The 24,336-nt window shown below is 43.9% G+C and overlaps 1 protein-coding gene across 4 annotated transcripts; it reads left to right on the plus strand.

Moving 5' to 3' along the window:
* The first annotated feature begins 4,759 nt into the window (after window positions 1–4,759).
* Window positions 4,760–23,402, plus strand: LOC138420335 (folate receptor alpha). Of its 4 annotated transcripts, XM_069553513.1 has the most exons (7): window positions 4,776–4,864; window positions 17,857–18,018; window positions 18,889–18,970; window positions 19,047–19,223; window positions 22,262–22,450; window positions 22,651–22,786; window positions 22,925–23,402. In XM_069553513.1, the coding sequence occupies exons 4-7, from the start codon at window positions 19,059–19,061 to the stop codon at window positions 23,209–23,211; spliced, it is 777 nt and encodes a 258-aa protein (XP_069409614.1). In that variant the 5' UTR covers window positions 4,776–4,864; window positions 17,857–18,018; window positions 18,889–18,970; window positions 19,047–19,058; the 3' UTR covers window positions 23,212–23,402. The 4 variants fall into 4 exon arrangements, with proteins under 4 accessions (XP_069409617.1, XP_069409614.1, XP_069409618.1 ...); XM_069553516.1 differs by lacking the exon at window positions 18,889–18,970 and having other exon boundaries at window positions 4,760–4,864; XM_069553514.1 differs by lacking the exons at window positions 4,776–4,864; window positions 17,857–18,018 and adding an exon at window positions 18,676–18,795.
* The last annotated feature ends 934 nt before the right edge of the window (window positions 23,403–24,336 follow it).

Genomic DNA, 24,336 nt, shown 5'->3' on the forward strand with positions numbered 1-24,336 from the left:
TTAAATATCGGGAATTATTGGATGTCTAGATCATTTCCATATATGATATAATGCTGAAGCAGCAATTGCTAAAGTCTAAGTTTACCAAATCTTGACTTATTATAGAGGAAATGATATTTTGTCTATTAGTAAGCATGTTCTGTGCTAGACTGAAAATGTGTACTATGAGGAAATGTATATTTATAGAAATTACAAAATGTATTCTTAATTTTGCCAATCTAAAGAATGCTGATTTAACAGACAGTTCAGTCTGCAAGTGCTTACTTCTTCTTTGTTTCTTTCTATTGCGTTTTTGGCTGCACCCCAAGGCTTGAGGGATCACAGTTCCCCAACCAAGGATTCAACTCAGACCACAGCATAGTGCCAAATCCTAACCACTAGACCACCAGGGAACTCCCCACACATGTGCTTACTCAGTGTTCACCAGAAATTAAAGTTTCTCAAGGTTAAGAATTCTAATTAATATACATAATTAACCTACTAGAAATAATAAGGTAAATAACTCTGAAGGCAAGGAAAGTAGGGTGCATTTTTGGCTTTGAGAAGGCATGAGGTGTGGAGATGCATTTTTAAGAGAAAAGAAAGTAAAATTTTTTTCTAAAGTAAAACCGATTATTTTAGAATGGAAAAGAGAAAAATAAAGGATGAAATGGTGTAGAAAGTCGGGCAGAAAGAGAAAGGAAGAGAGGTTTTTACCTTATGCAGTCAAGTTAGAGAAAATGAAATTGTTATTATAAGGGTTTTCTTAAAACATAGGCTTTACTCTCAACAGTATGCTTATATACTTTCTTTCACCTGCTAAAAGGATAAAGTTACCCTGGGGTATTAATCTACTCCTGATAAGAGAAGTTTTTCTTTGCCTTTTAAGTAATCTGGTTAGAAAGCAAAGCTGTGCTTTACCAAAATAATTTTCTCTGCTTCATGTTGTCTTAATCAGAATTACTTAAGAAAACTGAGTGCTTTCAATATTAAAAGAGCTAAGTTTTCCTCAGATCTATGGGATCTTCTATATTTGCCTTTAGAATCTTTTGTCACTTGGGTTAAGTAGATAATTACATATTGTTTCATAATGAATTGTGATCCGACTTAGTGTAAGTGTCCAAAACTTTATTATTTTGGGCAAGCTTCCCCAAATCAAATTTTAAGTGAAGTCTTTTTGAGCTGGGACTAACTTTGGGATTTTCCAGAGGTCTAAAGAAAAACTAGATTCATAAAACTGCTAGGAAAAGATCAAGATTAAGAATTAATTGCAAAGGATTGGACTTCCCTAGTGGTACAGTGGATAGGAATCTGCCTGCCAATGTTGGGGACACAGGTTCGATCCCCAGTCCAGAAAGATTCCACATACTTGGGGACCACTAAACCTGTGTGTCACAACTGGTGAGCTCATGAGCTGCAACTACTTCATGATAATATAGTTATTTGCAGAAGTGCAGCAAGAATCTCTTCTTCTTGTAACAGAACAAAATGGAAAGTATTGATTGTATCATCAACACTTTGACAGGAATGTCATATTTGCAAGAGACAGACTCATATGACCAGACAACTTTAAGGAACTTTATAGAGCCAATAAAGCCCCTTGGAAAAAATCACCCTGGTCCCTTGCTTACAATGTTTCAGCAGCATTACAAGGTCACTTCTGGAGTCCAGGAACCTCAGGCTATTATGGGGACCTCAAGAAGAAAGAGAGGAATTCACCCAAATCTCTAAGTACTTCAGGCAAAGTGTGATGATAAATTCTAGGCTTGGGCTTCCTAGGCTAGAGAGGCATTTAAAAGTTTAGTCTGGAGATTCCTTATGAAAAGTTCCAGCAAAGCAGACATAAAAGAGCCTATATGATCAATCACTATTCTTGCTGCATCTATATAAATAATCAGGCCAGGTCTAATGAGACAAGACTTATTTTGCAAACAAATTAGTCTTATTTTGATTATCTGTGAGAGAAATGAGAGTGACTATAGAGAGAAAAAAATATGTTTTAATGGAACTCTTAGTGGACATCAGCTTCCAATCCTATTGTCTTTGATGTTTTGTTTTGTACCTGCCAACTGGATTGGATGCTGAATTCTTGTTTCCTCCAGTGTCTGGCTACAACTCTCCAAAGGAATGTTTTCATTTTTTCTCCCACCCTCTGACTCAGGATCATTAAAAACAAAAACTACCCTTTCTGAGAGCCGTGCAGGGAGCCTTGAAGTGGGAAAACTTGATGTAAACTTCAAAGAGCACTCCATGACAGCTCATGTATGAACAATCTTCATGGCTATTGCTGTGTGGACCACTAAGAAGAATCAGCAGAAACATTCAAACTGCAAGCCAGGAAAAATATCAGATTGCCACTGTCTGCCCTCACTCTGGCTGAAAATACCTTGAGCCTGACATCTACAAATCTTCTTCACTGCTGCCTTCAGAACTCAGAAACTGGGATTACATTATGCTCCAGTCATGAACTTTTGTATTTTTCTTTTCTTTTGTTTCCATGTTAGTGTTAACTGCTCAGTCATGTCTGACTCTTTGTGATCCCGCAGACTGTAGCCTGCCAGGCTCCTCTGTCCATGGAATTCTCCAGGCAAGGATACTGGAGTGGGTTGCCATTCCCTTCTCGGGGGGATCTTCCCGACCTAGTGATTGAACCTGGATCTTCTGCAGATGAAGCAGGTTCTTTACTATTTGAGCCACCAGGGAAGCCTATTTATCTCCATAGAAATGCCTTTTATTAAATAACTGATCTAACAGGTTGATAAAGAGTCTGCCTGCAATGCAAGAGACCCGGCTTTGATTCCTGAGTTGGGAAGATCCCCTGGAGAAGGAAATGGCAACCCAATCCAGTATTCTTGCTTGGAGAATCGCATAGACAGAGGAAACTGGCAGGCTACAGTCTATGGGGTCCCAAGAGCTGGTCAATGACTGAGCAACTAAGCACACAAGGGAATTCCCTGGCAGTCCAGTGGTTAGGACTTGGAGCTTTCACTACAGAGGGTCTGGGTTCAATCCCTGGTCAGAGAACTAAGATCTCAGAAGCCACGAAGCCAAACAAAAATTTTTTAAATTAAATAAATAACTTTATTGTTGTTGAGTTGCTAAGTCGTGTTCAACCCTTTTGTGACCCCATGGACTGTAGCCCATCAGGCTCCTCTGTCCACGGGATTGCCCAGACAAGGATACTGGAGTGGGTTGCCATTTCCTTCTCCAGGGGGTCTTCCTGACCCAGCCATTGGATTGAACCTGTGTCTCCTGCTTTGGCAGGTGGATTCTTTACCTCTGAGCCACCTAGGAAGCCAAATAAATAAATACCTTATCCAAATACCTGCATCATTTGTAGGCCTAATTTGTGGAACTCACCTGTATTGCTGCTTCCTAAAATGGGATACAACCCTTTAACCGACATATTCTTAGGACTAAAAGACAAGTTCAATGAGATATAGAGCAATATACCAATTCAGGACAGGTTCAATCCTACTTATACCAGATGACCCAAGATGGTAAATTATTCCACAGTCTTACCTAATCTTTGAACAGATTACCAGGACCCTTGAGACAACTGATCTACTTTCACAACTGGACCTTTCAAGTTTGATACAACTGCTATGAACTGAATTTCAAACCATAGCTTGTAAAATTATTATAGGATTTGCTACTGTAACTGTATTTAGATGTGCAATTTCTGGCTACTATGTACCCTCCCCCAACTTTCAGTGAATCGGTTACCCAGCCAGTTAATGTCTTCACCATTGATTCTGATGCCTCTGCATCACAGAGGAGATTGTATTACAAATCTGATAGGTTGTTGGGTTTTTGTTTTTTTTTAATGCAAGTGCCTGCTTGATTGCCTATACATCTATTTCAAAGATGGCTATCTTTTTTGGGGGGTGGGAAGAAGGGAGCAAATAATTTTTAATTTTCTTCCTTTTTTTATGACTACCCTGAAGAATCATGCACAGCTGCCAGCACTGGAGGCAATCCTGTGTCTGTCCTGTAAAGGCTGAACCTTTCCTCTCACCTTTGCTGTTTGCTATGATCCCAGTGTTGTTTAGTCGCTCAGTCATGTCCAACTCTGCGAACTCATGGACTGTAGCCTGCCAGGCTCCTCTGTCCATGGGATTCTCCAGGCAAGAGTACTGGAGTGGGTTGCCATTTCTTTCAGTGTTAGCTTCAAAATAAAGAAACCAGCCATCTTTTCTCCGTTACAATTTTTGTTGTCAAATCATGGCTGCTGGATGTACCTTCTTTCTGAGTTCCGGTTTGTCTTCTTTTTTTAAAACTTTGGCTGCACTTGGTCTTCATTGCGGCACATGGGCTCTTCATTGCAGACTTTCTCTAGTTGTGGGTGAAGTGGGCTTAGTTGCTCCACAGTATGTGAGATCTTAGTTCCTAGACCAGGAACCGAACCCATTCCCTCTGCATGGAAGTATGGAGTCTTAACCACTGGACTGCCAGGGAAATCCCTTGGTTTGCCTTTCTATAAAGTGGCCATCACCATGTCATCCATACCAGCAGCAGGAAGTCTATTCAGTTGTCCCCTTCACAGAAAAGATAAAAAGATTTTTGGCTCCTGCATTCAAAGACGGTTATCTAGAATAAACACATTGTTAGACAAAAAGCCAAGCCGCCTCCCTGCACTGAGGTTCCTTTGTTTTAGAGATGTTGGTTGAATTTGATAACTGTTTGGGTCACTTGTTTTTTCTCTTTCCATGCTTTAAATTTCTGTTCTTATGTTTTAAATTCACCAATAAACAGTAAGCCCGCGAAAACCTAGGTCCCCACCCTCGACCCCAACAAAAGCAGAACCCCATGCTCATACATGCTTCTGTCTCTCTGCACATGACCTTGCTGTGTTGCCCCCGGTGCTGTGTGATTTCTGAGTCCTGTAAGTAACAAAACTTTATTTTTTTCAAAGTTTCCCAATGGTTATTGCTGAAGGGTGTCTTGCAATCATAATAAGAACCACAAGGGTTGGTCCAACCACAGCATTGCTTGATAGGCTGAGACCAACACAAAATGCCCCTCCGTATCCTCAGGGCTCTCCTTTCCTCAATGCACTGTGGTAGCTGATCAAATATCACCTTCCCTTACACTGTTTTAATTTTTCAGAGCAACATCACCAACTATCTCTTTTCTCTCCCCTCCTCTCCTCCTATTAGAATGTCAGCTTCATGAGAGCAGGGACTTTGGTTCGATATTTTAACTCCAACACCTAGAACGGCCCAGCACGTGGTAGACAGCCACTCAATTAACCTTGAATTGCTTTGTTGAATGAATCCCCACTGCCACCCTCCTGGTCTCAGATGCCATCACCCCATCCCTGGACTCCTGAAGCAGCTCCCTAACTAGTCCTCCTGATTCACCCCCTGCCCACACCCAACCCCTTCTGTACACACCAGCCAAGGGAATCTTTCAAAACTGCCAATTGAATTCCCTCCCCAGCTTAAAACTCTGCAATGATGAAATAATTTGATAATTCCTTATCTGATAAGATTTTGTGGATATAGTCACTCTTGCGGGTATGAGTGCACACTGGAGGGCAATGTGATCTCTCTCAAGGTAACTAATGTATGTACCTTTTGTCCCCACAATTTCAAATCCAGGAATTTATCCTCTAGATAGATTCTTCTTTTCCCCCATTGTTTTATAGTGTTTTATACATTTTTGAACTTCTGGTAAAATATACATAACAAAAAGCTTACCATTCCAACCATATTCATGTGTACAATTCAGCTGCATTAAGTGCATTCATATTGCTGTGAAATGATCACCACCACCCACCTACAGAACCTTCTGTAAAAATGTCATCTGCTTGTTTGGGGCTATGCTGGGTTTTCGTTGCTGCGCAGGCTTTTCTGTAGTCATGGGGAGTGGGGTCTGTTCTCTAGTTGTGGTGCTCGGGCTGCTTCTCATTGTGGTGGTTTCTCTTGTTGCAGAACACAGGCCCTAGGATACTCGGGCTTTAGGAGTTGTGGCACGTGGGCTCAATAGTTGTGGCTCCTGGGCTCTAGAGCACAGACCCAGTAGCTATGGTACATGGGTTTAGTTGCTCTGTGGCATGGGAATGCTTCTTGGATCAGAGATCAAACCCATGTCCCCTGAATTGGCAGGTGGATTCTTTACTACTGTGGCTCAGACGGTAAAGCGTCTGTCTACAATGCGGCAGACTTGGGTTCAATCCCTGGGTCTGGAAGATTCCCTGGAGAAGGAAATGGCAACCCACTCCAGTACTCTTGTCTAGAAAATCCCATGCTTGGAGGAGCCTGGTGCAGGCTACTGTCCATGGGGTTGCAAAGAGTCAGACACAACTGAGCGACTTCACTTTCTTTACTACTGAGCCATCAGGGAAGCCCTATAAAAACTTATCATGAAAACTCCATACCCATTCACCTCTCCCCAAGCTTCTACTGACTACCATTCTACTTCTTATCTCTAACAGTTTGACTACTCCATTTATCTCATGTAAGTGGAGCCATGCAGTGTGTTCTTTTAATGACTGGCTTATTTCAATTAGCATGTTTTCAAGTTATTTCCACGTTGTAGTATGTGCCAGAGTTTTCTTCTTTTTTAAGGCTGAACTCCATTTTTTAATTCCATTGTATGTATAGACCATATTTTATTTATCTATTCATTTGTTGATAGACCCCTGGGTTGTTTCCACCTTCTGGCTATTGTGGAGTAGTGCTGCTATGAAAATGAATATACAAATATCTGTTTCAGTTCCTGCTTTCAATTCTTTTGGGTATATGCCCAGAAGGAGAATTACTGGATCATATGGTAATTCTATATTTAAATTTTTAAGGAACCACCATACTGTTTTAATCATTTTTATTTATTTATTTTTGGCTTGCTGAGTTTTTGTTGCTGTGCAAAGGCTTTCTCTAGCTGCGGCAAGTGGGGACTACTTGCACTGGGGGCGAGTTGCACCTTGAGGGCTTTTCTTGTCAGGGAATACAGACTCTAGGGCATGTGGACTTCAACAGTTGCGGTGCCTGGGCTCAGTAGTTGAGCTTCCGTGGCTCAAGAAGAGCACAGACTCAGTAGCTACGTGCACGGGCTGAGTTGCCCTGTGCAACGGCATATGGGATCTCCCCAGACCAGGATAGAATCTATGTCTCCTGCATCGGCAGGCAGATTCTTCACCACTGAGCCACCAGGGGAGCCCCACCTTGCTGCACCATTTTGAATTCCCACTCCTCTACATAGATTCTTACATACAAAGATGGATAGACATGCAAAGACACTCACTACAGCACTGTCTCTAATAGTGAAACAGTAGAAATCACTTAAAGTCAATAAAGTTATTTAATATAATCACATAGCTCTATATACACTGAAAAGGAATCATCACTAGCATCTCTTGTTAAATGAGCAAAGTCAAGCACAAGAAAATTGAGGGTAACATTTTACTCCTGGGGACTGCCACCATACGATCCTGTTGCAAGACTGACCCATCCACTCTCCACAGTAGTCTGGTCTCCCCAGGGGCTGAGTGCACCTGAATGGTCAACTCAGAGCTGACCATCTGTTCATTGATGTGATGAGCAGGCATTTTGTTCCTGCCATAACCTTTGATCACCTACAGTAGAAAGCCTTTGAGAGAAGTCATGCATAATATGGGCTCCAGGTCAAAGCACACAAAAACCAGTAGCTATAGCCAGAGGTGTCCAAGCCATCACGCCTTTCATCTAGAGGGTGCTGAGCACCAAGGACATTGATTAAAGACATTCAGGAGAACTGGATGAAGGTTGGTCTTGGCACTTACCAGGGACTACAGGAGACTATTTAGCATCACTGGCAAATCATCCAGCCCTGGCCTTGGCCATGACCTTGGAAGCTGGGATTGGCGGATGTAGGTTTCAAAGATTCTACAAGTTCACTGGTGTTTGGACCCTATGGGTGGGGTGGGGTAGGTCTTAACACTATCTGTAAATGTGCAGATGGGAATAACATGACTTTGGTTACTGGTATAATTATGGGGGGAGGTGAAGACCCCATTTCTGTGATCAGCCACCATGGAAATATTTGTCCAGAAATATTGTCAGGATTGAAGCAGCATTGAGGAGCCAGTATTGTCTATGAAATTTCCTATTCATGCCTCACAAGGACACATCAGAAAGTAATTGAGGCAGTGCTGATTTCTTCAATAATTCTTCAGTCCACTCTCTTAAAAGAATTGTGCAAAATATTCAAAGAAGATAAATAAAAATGTGAATATGTAACTACTATGATTTGTAAACAGATTGGATTTAAAGATTAGTGTGATTATTTGTTTTTCCTCAATATCTTATTTTAATAAAATAGATAGGCAAAAGGAATTTGCTGTAAGACTCAGGGAACTCAAACAGGGGCTCTGTGACAATCTAGAAAGGTGGGATGGGAAGGGAGATGGAATGGAGGGAGGGGACATGGGCGTACCTATGGACAAAAAACAGAATAGCTGAGGAATTCCCTGGTGGTCCAGTGGTTAGGACTCTGTGCTTCCACTGCAGGGTGCATGAGATAGATTCTGCAATTTGCATGATGTGGCCAAAAAATAAAGAATTGCTATGTGACTGTGAGTGTTATAAGCTTAATAATTTGAGACCTTAAAAAGGGCAATACTATCATTGTGTTGCCATTTACCTATTGCTGCATAACAAACCATCTCATAACTATGTGGTTTATCGTTGCAGTCAAAACTGGTTGTTAAAATAAGTGGATGAGAGTATTATGAGGATATTTACATTATGTCAAAGTATCTTCCCACCAAATACTGATTGTTCTCCAAGGGAAACTAATAATTATATGGTACAAAAACCACCTTAACCAAAGGATTAATAGCATTGTGTACATCACGTGCCCCTTGATATGATGCACTGAGAAAGGGGTATTACTCCTCTGCTTTTCTTGCCAAAATACATAATCTCAACCTAAACTATGAGAAAATATTAAGCAAGCCTAAATTGAGGGACATTCTACAAAATAATTGACCAGTATTCTTCAAAAGTGTTAGTCATAAAAGACAAAATAGTTTGAGAAACTGTCACAGACTGTAGGAGGATATAGGAGATACAACAATTAAATGCAATCTGGACCAGAGAAGGGACATTGATGGCAAAACAGGCAAATGAAACAAAGTTTGTAAATTAATTAATAGCATTGCGTTAATGCCAGTTTCCTGACTTATTATGATTGTACTTGGGTTATGTGTCAGGTTATGTGTTAACATTTGAGGAAACAATTAAAAAGAGTACGGGAACTGTACTATTTTGCAATTTTTCAGTAACTCAACGATTATTACAAAATAACAAGTTTACAAAATAAAATAAGCTTAGTGGCTTACAATAATAGCTATTTTATAATATTTCAAGATTTTGTGAGTCAGCAGTTTTGGCAAGATTCAGCAGAAGAATCCTCTTCTCCACATGGCAGCGACTGAGACGGCTTGGTGGTATTCAGCTTGCGTCTGGGCTGCTCCTGAGCATCCAATGTGGTTTTATTCATGTGCTTGGCACTTGGGCAGAGATTGCCGGGAGGCTGGCCTCAACTGGGGCCCCCTCCTCTCTATGCAGTCCCTGGGCTTTGAAATGTGTCCTCTTCCTGCATGGTATCTTCCTGCATGGTCCATCTTCTTACATGGTATCTCAGGGAACTAAGAGCTAGTATTCCAAAATGCAGAAAGTAGAAGGTGCCAATCCCTGTCTTGGTCAGTTCAGGTTGCTGTAACAGAATACCATATACTGCGGGGGCTTAAACAACCAAAATTAATTTCTCACAGTTCTTATTACAGAGAACAAACCTGACTCCATGCTGGAATCTCTTCCTTCTGCTCGGACCCTTGTACTCTGTTGCCTGTTCTTAGTTATGCTGGCCCTGCATCTTTGTAAAGAATATTGCCTATAAGCTGAAATACATATGACAGCCCCTTCTTAAGGCTCTGACCTTTAAAGGTTTAACATTTTAGAGATTAAAAAGTTGCAGAACAGAAAATAGTTGCTGGGACTTTCCTGATGTCCAGTGGTTAAGACTTCACTCTTTCACTACCAAGCCTTAGGTTCAGTCTCTGCTCAGTGAACTGAGGTCCTACAAGCTGTGAGGTACAGCAAAAAATAATTAATTTTTTAAAATTGCCTTATTGGAAGTTTATAGGAACATTATGAACAGACTTTGGATAGCTGCAAAAACTAAGGATTCCTCAATCAAGAAGTTGCAACAACCAGCCATACTTCCCACCATCCCTTTTAGTACAAAAGAAGTTTGAGTTCAAACTCAAGTAAGATGCTTCCTTGGGACACTAGTAAACCATCTTTGTCTGCTGATTTTTCATATAAAGTCTCTATTCCTTGCCCCCCAAACTCGTCTTTCAATTTATTGTCTTATCATGCAGCAACCAGTACGAGCGTGGACTTAGAAACATTTTGAAGGTTAGGAGTCCAGGATCAGGATAGCAGCACTGTCCAGTTCTGGTGAGGGCCATCTTCTGGGTTGCAGACTGCTGACTTAATGTATCCAGGCACAGTACAGAGCAGAATGAGGCAAGTTCTCTCATGATTCTCAGAAGGACACTAATCCCATATAATCCTAATCACCTCCTCTAACCTCTCAAAGGCCCCACCTCTGAAACCATCGCATGGGAGGTAGAAGGTTTCAACCTAGGAATTATGTTGTTGTTGGTCCATTGCTAAATCCTGTATGACTCTTTGTGACCCCATGGACTGCAGCATGCCAGTCTCCTCTGTCCTGCACTATCTCCCAGCGTCTGCTCAAACTCATGTCCACTGAGTCGGTAATACCATCCAACCATCTCATCCTCTGTCGTCCCCTCCTCTTCCTGCCCTCAATCTTTCCCAGCATCAGGGTCTTTTCCAATGGGTCAGTTCTTCTTATCAGATAGCCAAAGTATTGGAGCTTCAACAACAATCCTGCCAATGAGTATTCAGGGTTGATTTCCTTCAGGATTGACTGGTTTGATCTCCTTGCAGTCCCTGGAGAGACGCAAACATTCGATCCATAATAGTCTCTTAAGGCCTGGAACTAGAAACTGACAGAGTGTCACTTTCACTAAAATATTGGTCAGAGCCTATCTACATTCAAGTGAGGGGGACAGATAGACCTCACTTCTCAATGGTCAAAGAACTGGTTCCTTTTTTTTAACCTACCATACATAGGAAAGAGATTAGATTAGTTATAACTCTTGGTTCTTGGCCTTCTTTTCTTTTTGGGCCACGCCATACTGCTTATGGGATCTTAGTTCCCCAACCAGGACTTGAGCCCACGCCCTTGGCAGTGAAAGTCCTAACCACTGGACAGCAGGGAGTTCCCCTGGCATACTTTCATCACTGATCTGGGCATGGACTAACTTTATGTATTTGTTTCTTTCTGTATATGCTTAGCTTTTCTCAGAAAGGCAAACAAAAGCTTAGGTCATTCCTTTTTGTGTCATTTAGGATTTGCATACCTGCTTGATAACATGATTAGAGAGAACTGGTTGGATCGGGGTGACATGATACTCATTTCTGAAGGATCACATTTCCCTTATTTGTATTATTTGCCAAAACTTAGCAGAACTAATTCTGGAAAATTCTTAAAGAGATGGGAATACCAGACTACCTAACCTGCCTCCTGAGAAATCTGTATACAGGTTAAGGAGCAACTGTTAAAACTGGACATGGAACAACAGACTGGTTCCAAATAGGGAAAGGAGTACGTCAAGGTTGTATATTGTCTTTTAACTTTTATGCGGAGTATATCATGTGAAATGCCAGGCTGGACAAAGCACAAGCTGCAATCAAGATTGCCAGGAGAAATATCAATAATCTCAGATATGCAGATGACACCACCCTTATGGCGGAAAGTGAAGAAGAACTAAAGGGCTGCTTGATGAAAGTGAAAGAGGAGGGTGAAAAAGCTGGCTTAAAACTCAACATTCAAAAAGCTACGATCATGGCATCTGTTCCTATCACTTCATGGCAAATAGATGGGGAAACAATGGAAACAGTGACGGACGTTATTTTTGGGGGCTCCAAAATCACTGCAGATGGTGATTGCAGCCATGAAATGAAAAGACACTTATTCCTTGGAAGAAAAGCTATGACCAACCTAGACAGCATATTCAAAAGAAGAGACATTACTTTGCCAACAAAGGTCCATCGAGTCAAAGCTTTGATTTTTCCAGTAGTCATATATGGATGTGAGAGATGAACTATAAAGAAAGCTGAGTGCCGAAGAATTGATGCTTTTGAACTGTGGTGTTGGAGAAGACTCTTGGACTGAAAAGAGATCCAACCAGTCAATTCTAAAGGAAATCAGTCCTGAATATTCATTGGAAGGACTGATCCTGAAGCTGAAACTCCAATACTTTGGCAACCTGATGCAAAGAACTGACTCCTTGGAAAAGACCCTGATGGTGGGAAAGATTGAAGGCAGGAGAAGGAGAAGATAGAGGATGAGATGGTTGGATGGCATCACTGACGCAATGGACATGAGTTTGAGCAAGCTTAGGGAGTTGGTGATGGACAGAGAAGCCTGGTGTGCTGCAGTCCATGGGGTCACAAAGAGTCAGACATGACTGATTGACTGAACTGAACTGAGCAGAGCTAAAAAAATAATTGTACAGTCAAAGAGGTTTTTGGAGAGAAAGGCTCAGACTTTCCTGGCTGTCCAGTGGTTAAGACTCCAAGCTTCTACTGCAGGGGGCCCAGGTTCAATCCCAGGACAGGGAACTAAGATCTCACATACCATGCTGGCTTGACCAAAAAAAAAAAAGACAGAGGTATAGAAAGAGAGGCTCTAAAGATCATTATAAAAAGCAAACATAGTGTTATAGAGAAAACACATGGGCTTTGCAATTAAACCCACTTGAGTTGAATCCTGACTCCTCTACTTTCAAGCTTTTGGAGATTCAGCTAATTCCAGAGCCTCGGTTTCCTCATTCTTATGTTGGGAATAACGTCAGCTTTGCAGGGTGATGTGAAGATTATAAGACACAACTGTGTAAGTAAAGCATTCATTATTTTAATTGGTATAGAGTAGTTCTCAGTATATGACTACTAGTGTGGTTATGTACACTAATGTTTGTTGTTGTTCAGTAGCTAAGTTGTGTCCGACTCTTGCAACCCTGTGAACTACAGTATGCTGGGTTTCCCTGTCCTTCCCTAGCTCCCAGAGTTTGCACAAACTCATTGCCATTGAATTGGTGATGCCATCCAACCATCTCATCCTCTGTCATCCCCTTCTTTTGCCTTCAGCCTTTCCCAGCATCAGGGTCTTTTCCAATGAGTCTGCTCTTTGCATCAGGTGGTCAAAGTATTGGAGCTTCAGCAACAATCCTTCCAATGAATATTCAGGGTTGATTTCCTTTAGGATTGACTGGTTTGATTTCCTTGCAGCCCAAGGGACTCTTGAGAGTCTTCTCCAGCACTACAGTTTGAAAGCATCAGTTCTTCAGCACTCAGTCTTCTTTATGGTCTAACTCTCACATCTATACATGACTACTGGAAAAACCATAGCTTTGACTAGATGGACCTTTGTTGGCAAAGTGATGTCTCTGCTTTTTAATAGGCTTTCTAGGTTTGCCATCCCTGGGTTGGGAAGATCCCTGGAGAAGGAAATGGCTACCCAATCTAACATTCTTGCCTGGGGAATCCCATGGACAGAGGAACCTGGTGGGCTATAGTCCATGGGGTCACAAAAAGTAGGACAAGACTGAGTGACTAACACCACATTAGGTTTGCCATAGCTTTTCTTCCAAGGAGCAAGCATCTTTTAATTGCATGGCTGCAGTCACTGTCCTTAGTGATTTGGCTGCTGCTGCTGCCAAACTCTGTGCCTGACTCTGTGCGACCCCAGAGACAGCAGCCCACCAGGCTCCCCCGTCCCTGGGATTCTCCTGGCAAGAACACTGTAGTGGGTTGCCATTTCCTTCTCCAATGCATGAAAGTGAAAAGTGAAAGTGAAGTTGCTCAGTTGTGTCTGACTCTTAGCGACCCCATGGACTGCGGCCTACCAGGCTCTTCCGTCCATGGGATGTTCCAGGCAAGAGTACTGGAGTGGGGTGCCATTGCCTTCTCCAAGTGATTTTGGAGTCCAGGAAAAAAAATCTGTCATATATGTCACTGTTTTCACTTTTTTTCCCTTCTATTCGCCATGAAGAGATGGGACTAGATGCCGTGATCTTCATTTTTGAATGTTGAATTTCCAGCCAACTTTTTCACTCTCCTCTTTCACCCTCATCAAGAGGCTCTTTAGTTCCTCTTTGCTGTCTGCCATTAGAGTAGTATCATCTGCATATCTGAGGTTGCTGATATTTCTCCTGGCAATCTTGATTCCAGCTTGGGATTTATCCAGTCCAGCATTCACATGATGTACTCTGCATAGAAATTAAATAAACAGGGTGACAACATACAGCCTTGACATTCTCCTTTCCCAATTTTGAACCAGTCTGTTGTTTCAGGTCTGATCCTAACTGTTGCTTCTAGACCTTCACACAGGTTTCTCACAGGAGACAGGTAATTAGTAGGCTACAAATAACACTTTCAAACTACTCATAAGAGAAGGAAGACAGATAGATATACACATCTCTATTTAGAAAGTGAAGATGCAAAGAGCAGGAACACATTGAAGATCCCAGGCTGGTATAATAGAAGGAGGGAAGGACACACTGGCTATGGTCCAGCACTCAGCAAAGATGGAGCCCTAGGCAGGTGGATGGGGCAAGGTTGAGCACCTCACAGGCAGATGCTGACCTTGTCACCTCAGATTTATCTGCAGCAGGACCATGTATTGAAAACAGACTGAAACCACAGACTCTGCCCCCTGTCCTCCCTTGAGAGGCATTCTACTAGCTGAGTGATGATAGGATTTGAAGGTTTTCCCAAAATCATAATGGGAAAATATCAATATATATTACTTAAAAAAAAAAAAGAGCAGTGCCATTTAGCAATTTTACTGTCTACAACAACATTTGAGAAATAAAGACTGAGGATCATGCACTTTTAACTTGCAAAAGTGAACTTTTCCTTCTTTTCTTTTTGTTATAATGATTAATGAAAGGATTTTTTTTTTTTTTTTTTTGCCACAGAGGGCATTTGAGTTAATTTCAGACTGTACAAGGCACAGAAAAGTAATTTGAAGGTTATGTTATTAAATGTGACAATAATATTCTAGTGTGTAAGTGTGGATGACTTGGTTTCATGAGGTTTTTTTTCTTTTGTCAAAAGCTGAAGGGAATGGCAACCCATTCCAGTATTCTTGCCTGAAGAATGCCATGGACAGAGGAACCTAGTGGGCTACCGTCCATGGGGTCACAAAGAGTCAAATATGACTGAGCAACTAATACATATAGTGAAAATATCTAAAAATGGAAAACATACTATCATTTGTTCATAAAAATGGAATATATGTGGCATAAATGCAAAGAATTTCTCAGGCATTATACCCAAGGAACTAGGATGCTTGGTAGTCTCATGTTTATATTTTTGTAAATATATGTATGGTATCCAAAACTGATATAAATAAGTATATATCTATAAATAAACTTTATACATTTATATTTTATTTATATATATTTTATACATATATTTTAAATTTATATATATTTTATATATAAGTATACATAAATACATGTATATTTCGAAAAGGTATATGTATATTCACATGGTTCAAAAATCAAAACAGCACAGAAAGTTTCATAGAGGAAAGATTCTAAGCCAATCCCTAAGCCAAAGTCCTCCCCCAAAGCAACCACTTAAAATATTTTTTGTAGCATTTCAGAATTCTCTTTCCCTCTTTTCCTCCTTCTTTCTTTTTCTCTTTCTGCGAGCCCCCCGCCCCCCGCCCGCCCCCCCTCCGCCCCCCCGCCTGTTCCCTCCCTTCCTTCCTTTCTTTCTTGCTTCACTTTTTGCTTTGGCTGTGCTGCAAGGTTTTGCAAGATCACCAGGGAATTCCCTCCAGAATTTGCAAACACAAATATTCTCTCTCCACCTTTTTTACACAAAAGATGCATGTTGCCCTTCTACACCTTCTTCTTTTTTAAGAAATTGAAGTATTTTTGATATACAACATTATATATTACGGGTGTACAATATGGTGATTTACAGTTTTTAAAGGTTATACGCCATTTATTGGAGGAGGAAATGGCAACCCACTCCGGTGTTCTTGCCTGGAGAATCCTGTGGACAGCGGAGCCTGGCAGGCCATGGTCCACGGGGTCACAGAGTGTGGGACACAACTGAAGCAAGCAAGCACACACGCAAGCAAGCACACACGCCATTTATGGCTATTATAAAATAGCGCTAATATTTCCTATGCTTTACAATACATCCTCAAAGCTTATTTTATACATCGTAACTTGTACCTCTTAGTCCCCTACCCCAATATTGTTCCTTCTTCCTTCTCTCTCTCCATTGGTTAACACTAACATTTGCTCCCTATATCTGTGAGTCTATTTCTTTTTTGTTATATTCACTAGTTTGTTGTATTTTTTATTTTTTTTTAACATTTTTTTGGTCGTGCCCTGAGGCATGTGGGATCTGGGGCCTTAGTTCCCTGACCAGGGATGGATCCAGAGCCCCCTGCATTGGAAGGCAGAGTCTTAACCACTGACTGGTGGGGAAGTCCACATGTGTCTCTCTCTATTAGTTTTTTAAAGCATTTTTAAAATATTTATTCATTTATTTGGTTGCACTCAGAATCTTCAGGCATGTGAATGCTCCACTTGCAGCATGTGGGATCCAGCTCTCGGGGATCAAACCCATGCCCCACCCCAACTCCTATACCAGGAACGCAGAGTCCCAGCCACTGGACCACCAGGGAAGTCCCTGCCGGCATCTTTTGAATTAGTGTTTTTGTTTTCTTGGGTATACATCGAGTAGTGGAATTTCTGAGTCATATGATAGTTCTATTTTTAGTTTTTTGAGAATCTCCCATGCTGTTTTCCATAGTGGTTGCACCAATTTACGTTCCCACCAGCAATGTACGCAGGTTCACTTTTGTCCACATCCTTGCCCATGTTTGTTATTTGTGTTCTTTCTGGTAATAGCCATTCTGATGTATAGTTCAGGGGAGAGGTGATAGCTCATTGTGGTTTTGATTTGCATTTTCTTGATGATTAGTGATGTTGAGCATCATGTGCCTGTTGGCCATCTGTAAGTTTTCTTTGGAAAAATAACTATTGTGGAGTTGCCCATTTAAATTTTTTTTTTTTTTGTATTTTTGCTGTCCGGTTGTAGGAGCTGTTTATATATTTTAGATATTAAACCCTTATCAGTTATATCATTCACAGATATTTCCTCTCATTCAGTAGGCTGGGTTTTGTTTCTTTCTTTTGGCTGCACTGCATAGCTTGCAGGATCTTAGTTCCCTGACCAGGGGTCGAACCCATGCCCTCTGTAATGGAAGCATGGAAGCTGTCCTAACCACTGGACAGCCAGGGAATTCCCTCAGTAGGTTGTCTTTTCATTTCGTTGATGGTTTCCTTTGCTGTGCAAACACTTTTAAATTTAATTAGGCCTGATTTATTTTTGCTTTTATTTCTTTTGCTTTTGGAGATAGAGCCAAAAACATATTGTTGTGATTTATGTCAAAAAGTGCTAAACCTACATTTTCTTCTAGGAGTTTTATGGTTTCCAGTCTATATTTAGGTCTTTAATCCATTTTGAGTTTCTTTTTGTATATGGTGTTAGAGAATGTTCTAGTTTCATTCCTTTACATGTGGGTGTCCAGTTTTCCCAGCACCACTTATTGAAGAGACTGTCTCTTCTCCATTGTATACTCCTGACTCCTTTGTTGTAGTTTAATTGACCATAAGTGTATACACCTTTCTTTTGTCACTTAACAATGTACTTGGAAAGTTTTCCATATTCATACGTCAAGAGTTCTCTCAATCTTTTCCAACAGGTTAAATCCCATTGGGTGTGTATACCATGATTTAACTGGCTCTGAACTGAAAGACAATTGAGCTGTTTCCTAGACAAAGCCTCTAGACTTCGCTGACTGAGCAGTTGACCAAGCAGTCAGCACAGACTTATAAAAGAGAGGGGAGACACTCTCCTATCCCAGGTAGGCTGAGGGCAGAGGTAAGAGCAGGACAGGGAGGAAAAGTAGGGGTGGGAGGTAGGAAGTGAGAGGCAAGGTGGGGGCTCCCCTGGTGTCCTGGGAGGGCTTTTCCTCTGGTGCCTCCACCACCCACTGCTCTGGCTCAGATTCTCCTCCACATTCTCCTTACTTCTTGGCCTTCCCCAAGGTCTAGTCCTGACTCTGCCCAGAAGACTTCCTAAGACCTCTCAGTGGGGGTTGCAGAGGGTTGTTGAGGTGTAAGGACCTGAGGTTTAGCTCTCACAAGGCTTCCTTGGTAGCGCAATTGGTAAACAATCTGCCTGCCTTGCAGGAGACCCTGGTTCAATCCCTGGGTCAGGAAGATTTCCTGGAGAAGGATTAGGCAACCCACTCCAGTATTCTTGCCTGGAGAATCCCCATGGACAGAGGAGCCTGGGGGGCTACAGTCCATGGGGTTGCAAAGAACTGGACATGACTGAGCAACTAAGCGCAGCACAGCACAGCTTTCCATATAGCCTTCCCGCTACTCCCAGCTCCCTTGGCACAGGCTCCGGAACCTTAAGCAAGAACTGAATGGCTCAGTGGCCTTCATCTGGCCACTGGTCAGCTTCCCTGTTTACTCTGCGGGCAATCTCTTGGCTCCTAAACTTAGGTTGCTTTGAGTTAGGATGAGCTGAGGAAGCAGAAGCAGAGGCTGGCTGGTGCCCCTCCTCTCACTCAACAACCCCATCAGCAGATTATGCCCCATGGTTCCTCTTATGCAGGACCCTCTGATTATGGGTGAAATAACTGTCTGGCAAAACCGGAAGGGGAGGTCTAGAGAGGGGTGGTGGCTCCCTCCACGTCACAGAGCTAGTGTTGAAATGTCCTCAGGTGGGGGTGGATTCCTACCAGTTTGTCCAGACCTCTACAGGCCCTGCATCACTCAGCTCATCGGTGAAGTGGGGTAAACCAGGTGAGGAGGCCAGAAGATCTGGGTTTGGGAGGGAGACAGGAATCTAACCAAGAGTCTTATGGTGGCTTCCTGGCAGGAGTGAGTGGTCATGGCCTGGCAGATGACACAGTTGCTGCTTCTGGCTTTGGTGGCTGCTGCATGGGGTGCCCAGGTCCCTGTAACTCCACGGGCCAGGACAGACCTGCTCAACGTCTGCATGGATGCCAAGCACCACAAGGCAAAACCGGGCCCAGAGGACAGTCTACACGAGCAGGTGAGGATGGGGTGGGGTCTGGGGTAGGGGAGAGGGAAGACCCCAAAAAAGGGAGAAGTTAGGGTGGTGGGAAGATCAGCTTTGGAGTGATGGAGGCAGGAGGGTGGCAGGGAGGTGATCCTGGTGGACCTCTCTTAGGAGGTCACTACAACACTGGGAGGACTGTTTATCTAGCGCCCTCTATGGGTCAAGTGTTTTCTGCACACCTGGTCTGTGAATACCTATTTGGTATGTAGTAGGTGGTCTCTTCCCTGGTGGCTCAGACGGTAAAGTGTCTGTCTACAATGAGGGAGAACTGGGTTCGATCCCTGGGTCAAGAAGATCCCCTGGAGAAGGAAATGGCAATCCACTCCAGTACTATTGCCTGGAAAATCCCATGGACAGAGGAGCCAGGTAGGCTACAGTCCATGGGGTCCCAAAGAGTCAGACACGACTGAGCAACTTCACTTTCACTTTTCACTTTCATGCATTGGAGAAGGAAATGGCAACCCACTCCAGTGTTCTTGCCTGGTGAATCCCAGGGACGGGGAGCCTGGCGGGCTGCTGTCTATGGGGTCGCACAAAGTCGGACACGACTGAAGCGACTTAGCAGCAGCAGTAGGTGGTCTCTATTTACACAAATGAGGAAATAGGCCCAGAGAAGGCACAGGTAGACATGGGAACTAAGAATCCAGCCGGGAGAGGGACTGGGGGTAACTTTCCCAACCTTCACTATGTGCCAGCCCATGGAGCTCAAAGTCAAGATAGGAGAGACAGATCCCTCATGGTCACCGTGTAACAAAGAACTACAAATAGGCCAGGTCCTCACCTCCATTAGGTCCTGACGAGAAAGTGGCAAATCAAATATGCCGGGAAGACTTCCAAGTAAAGAGGCCATTGGCTTGGCCTTGGAGGTTGAGTAAGAGTTTTCCAGGAAGACAAAACAGGAAAGGGCAGCCTAGCAGAGGACGGCGTGTACACAGGTTGCAGGGTGACAGCATAAGTGGTGCCAAGTCCAGTGTGGCCAGAGCCAAGACACTGCGCCCGCAGAGAAGTGGAGGCAAGGCTGGTCTCAAGGGAAGATCCCTAAAGCAGCTCAGGGACTCTGAGCTTGAAGTTGAACTCCAGGCTCATGAGAAACGCTGGTATCTTATTCCCTCTAGTCTCTCCCTCAGTTCCCGACAAGCTTCACACTGCTGGGGGGCTGCAGTGTCCCCAGGGAAAGGCTGGCATGGACTGTCTCCAGGGTCTTCAAGTGAAGAGAGGGAAGTTCAGCAGCCCATGACTTCTCAGTCATTTCCAACAGTTCATTTGCTAGTAAAATACCCATAACATAAAATTTGCCATCTAAGCATTTCTAAGCATGCAATGCTGTGGCATCAGGTAGATTCACACGCGAACATCACCACCATCACCACCATCCATCTCCAGAATGTTTTCATCTTCCAAAACTGAAAGTCCATATGCACCACCGCATTTTTAGAATTTTTTAAGTTTTAAAGGGGGCTTTAAAGAACCTTTAGTAGCACTTCCTCTTTGCCAAGAAATGGTGTGCAGATGTTTGAGGAAGACAGGTGATTGCAATTCAGAGGGATGTAGGCTATATGGGAGTGGCTGGTTTTCTGGAGCCTCTCCAAAAGGGGCCAGGAAATGTTTTTCTTTACAGGTATTAATCCTTTCAGAGGAGGAAACCACTGACCCTGGCTGGCAGGTCAGGGATGCAGTGGATGGGGTCTTGCAAGTTGACCAGGAGTTGGGCATCTGAGGAATGGTATGCACAAAAAGCTAGGGAAGCCTGGAAGCAGGCTCTGCGGCAGCAGCTCCGGGCATGGGCTGGGTTATTGGAGAGGGATCAGTTTGGCTCCGCCGTCAAGGACTTTCCTTAGTTTTTCCTGAGTGTCAGGACCCATCACAGCACCCCCTCACTTGAGCCTGCGTGCTAGAGTTCATCTCAGACATTTTAAGCAGTTTGGCTCATGAACACTCAGCTCCTGACTCCCAGCCTATGGCAATTCCTAAAGGGAAACCATAATCACTTCTACCATCTCGTGCATGTGTGCTAAGTCGCTTCAGTCATGTCCAACTCTGTGCGACCCATTGAACTGTAGCCCACCAGGCTCCTGTGTCCGTGGGACTCTCCAGGCAAGAATACTGGAGTGGGTTGCTATGCCCTCCTCCAGGGGATCTTCCCAACTCAGAGATTGAACCTGTGTCTCTTACGTCTCCTGCATTGGCAGGGGGGTTCTTTCCCACAAGCACCACTTGGGAAGCCCCTTCTACCTTCTTACCTGCCTTGAATTTACCTCTCCAGGAATGCCTCCCACATTTAGTCCCATGGCCCATGGCCGGGCCATGTGTGGGTCACTGCTACTCTGCACCCCTCTTCTTTCAAGACCTACCAGGAGTCCCCTCACCTGGGCTTCCAGACCCTGAAAGAGCCAGACCAGCCCCCTTTCCTCCAGCCCCCACCACAACCTGAGTCCAGGATTCCCCCTGTCCTCTCTGTCCTGAGTTAAAACCTTAACCTTACCATCCACAAAGCGACTGGGACCATTATCTTCAGTAAGAGAAGATAAAGTGGAAGAATCTCAGGGACTTTGCATCTGCTATTTTCTGTGCCCCCAATGTTCTCTGTATCCCCCCTCCCTGCCTTTCACTAAAACCATAAGCTCAAGGAGGGCAGAGATTTGATCTATTTTGTTCATTACAGTATATTCAGCAGCCAGCACTGTGCCTGCACTCAGTTAATACCAGCTCGGTGCAAAATGAACAATATAAATAACCCAGATAACGTGAAACAAATTTGCAAACAGTTTAGAGATGTACAAATAATAATGTCCCCCCAGATGATGATTCCCCAGATCTCCCACGTCCCCTGTGTTAGAAGGCCAGTATTCTTACTGCCTCTACCCCCAAATGAGGGCTCTCAAGTTCAGGCTTAGGGGCAGCCTCCCCGGCGAGTGATCCTCTGGATGATCTACCCGAGGCAGAGGAGCCAGAATATGGAGGAGATGGCCACGGTGGCTCAAGGACTTAGCCCCATGTCTTCCCCTCCACAGTGCAGCCCCTGGAGGAAGAATGCCTGCTGCTCTGTCAACACCAGCATAGAAGCCCATAAGGACATTTCCTACCTGTACAGATTCAACTGGGACCACTGTGGCAAGATGGAGCCTGCTTGCAAGCGCCACTTTATTCAGGACACCTGTCTCTATGAGTGCTCACCTAATCTGGGGCCCTGGATCCGGGAGGTATGGGCACCAGCCCCACAGACAGGAGCTTCAGCAGAGGGCAGAGTTCACTGGTCACTTGCAGGGAGGGTGTGATTCATGAATTCTGGTCTGAGGGTGATAGAGGCATCGCCCCCACCTCCCCAGCCCTGGACTCCATCAAGGCTATAGCAGCTGAGATCCCTGACAGACTGGCTCCCTCTCTCCCCTGACCCCTCCAGGTTAACCAGAAATGGCGCAAAGAGCGGGTCCTGGGTGTGCCCCTGTGCAAAGAGGACTGTCAGATCTGGTGGGAAGACTGCCGCACCTCCTACACTTGCAAGAGCAACTGGCACAAGGGCTGGAACTGGTCCGCAGGTGAGGACTGGGGGGTGTAGGGAGAGGGAGGGGGAGGTGGGGGTGTGGAAGTGTTTGTGGAGATTCGCGGTTGTGGGGTTGGTGGAGCAAGAGATGGTTCTGGACCCAGTGGCTACAGGTCTCCCATCCTCCCCACAGGGTATAACCAGTGCCCGGTGAAAGCTGCCTGCCACCGCTTTGACTTCTACTTCCCCACACCTGCTGCTCTGTGCAATGAAATCTGGAGTCACTCCTACAAGGTCAGCAACTACGGCCGGGGCAGTGGCCGCTGCATCCAAATGTGGTTCGACCCCTTCCAGGGCAACCCCAATGAGGAGGTGGCGAGATTTTATGCTGAGAACCCCACCTCTGGGTCCACACCCCAGGGGATTGGACCCCTCCTGCTCAACTTGACCCAGATGCTGCCACTCTGGCTCCTTAACTAAGCTGTTTCCACTGCTGACATCTGGACACCTTCCTTGCCTGCACCCAACCTGGGTGATATCTCAGTTCAACCCAGCTCCACTCTCTCAGATGAGGAGGACTCATAACACCTTGGTCATTGTATCCTGATCCAAAATCCTATGGGGATCCTCTGAGAGCTTATCCTAATAAATATATCCATGTGTGTACTGTATTCTATAAATAATTTGGGGATGAGTAGGTTGGGAGGTGGTAGGCATCCCTTATTGCTCCATCCTTCCTGTTGAGAGGTCCAAAAAGGGACTGGGCTAGCTTGAAGTTCATCAGCAAGCAGAGGGTGGAAGTTGATCCTTAGCCTGGGGCTCTTACTTCTGCACCGGCCTTCCCCCGAGTGCCCCCTCCTATACCACAAGAGGACAAGAGAATTGGTGGAGGGAAGCTGGGGAGAGACTGGCAGATGAGTTATTGGCTCCTGAAGTTTCTTTCCCTTTCCTCCCCTTACTAGATGTGGGCTGGGAAGGAGATATTGGTGGGCAGATCCTCATGAGGAAATCTTGCATTGTCTCCGTTTTTGTTTTTGTTTTTTTTTAATGACAATTCTACAGTGAAGAACAATATACATAGTAGAATGCTATACTGTTGGATTCCAGAAGAGGGATTGCCAGGTCAAGGGGCATTTGGATTTATAATTTTGATAGTTATAATTCTACAGGGGTTGTATCAATGTGGCCCCCACCAGCAATGTGTGAGTGCCTTATTTCCCCATCATGTGGTCAACACAGTAGAGAGTCAAACTTTGAATGTTCTACCAAGCTGATTTTCTTCTAAACTGATAGGTGGGATAAAGGGCATCTCAGTAGAGTTCTTCACTGGCCATGTTTCTTACCACAAGAACAAGGTTTCTGAGATCTTCCCATATTCATCTACAGAGACTAGTTCATTCTTTTTCATTGCTGGGCAATATTCCATTCTATGTATTGATCACACTTAATTCATTCACTTACTGATGGACATTTGAGGGAGGGAGGTTCGTTCTTTTATGGCCTTGACATCTTTGAAAGACACAGGCCAGTTATTTTGTAGAATAACTCTCAGTTTGGGTTTATCTGACTGAGGTTCTGCATTTTGGACACGAATATTCTGAAAGC

This window comes from Ovis canadensis, chromosome 15 (assembly GCF_042477335.2).
Source record: "Ovis canadensis isolate MfBH-ARS-UI-01 breed Bighorn chromosome 15, ARS-UI_OviCan_v2, whole genome shotgun sequence".
NCBI classification, from domain to species: Eukaryota; Metazoa; Chordata; class Mammalia; order Artiodactyla; family Bovidae; genus Ovis; species Ovis canadensis.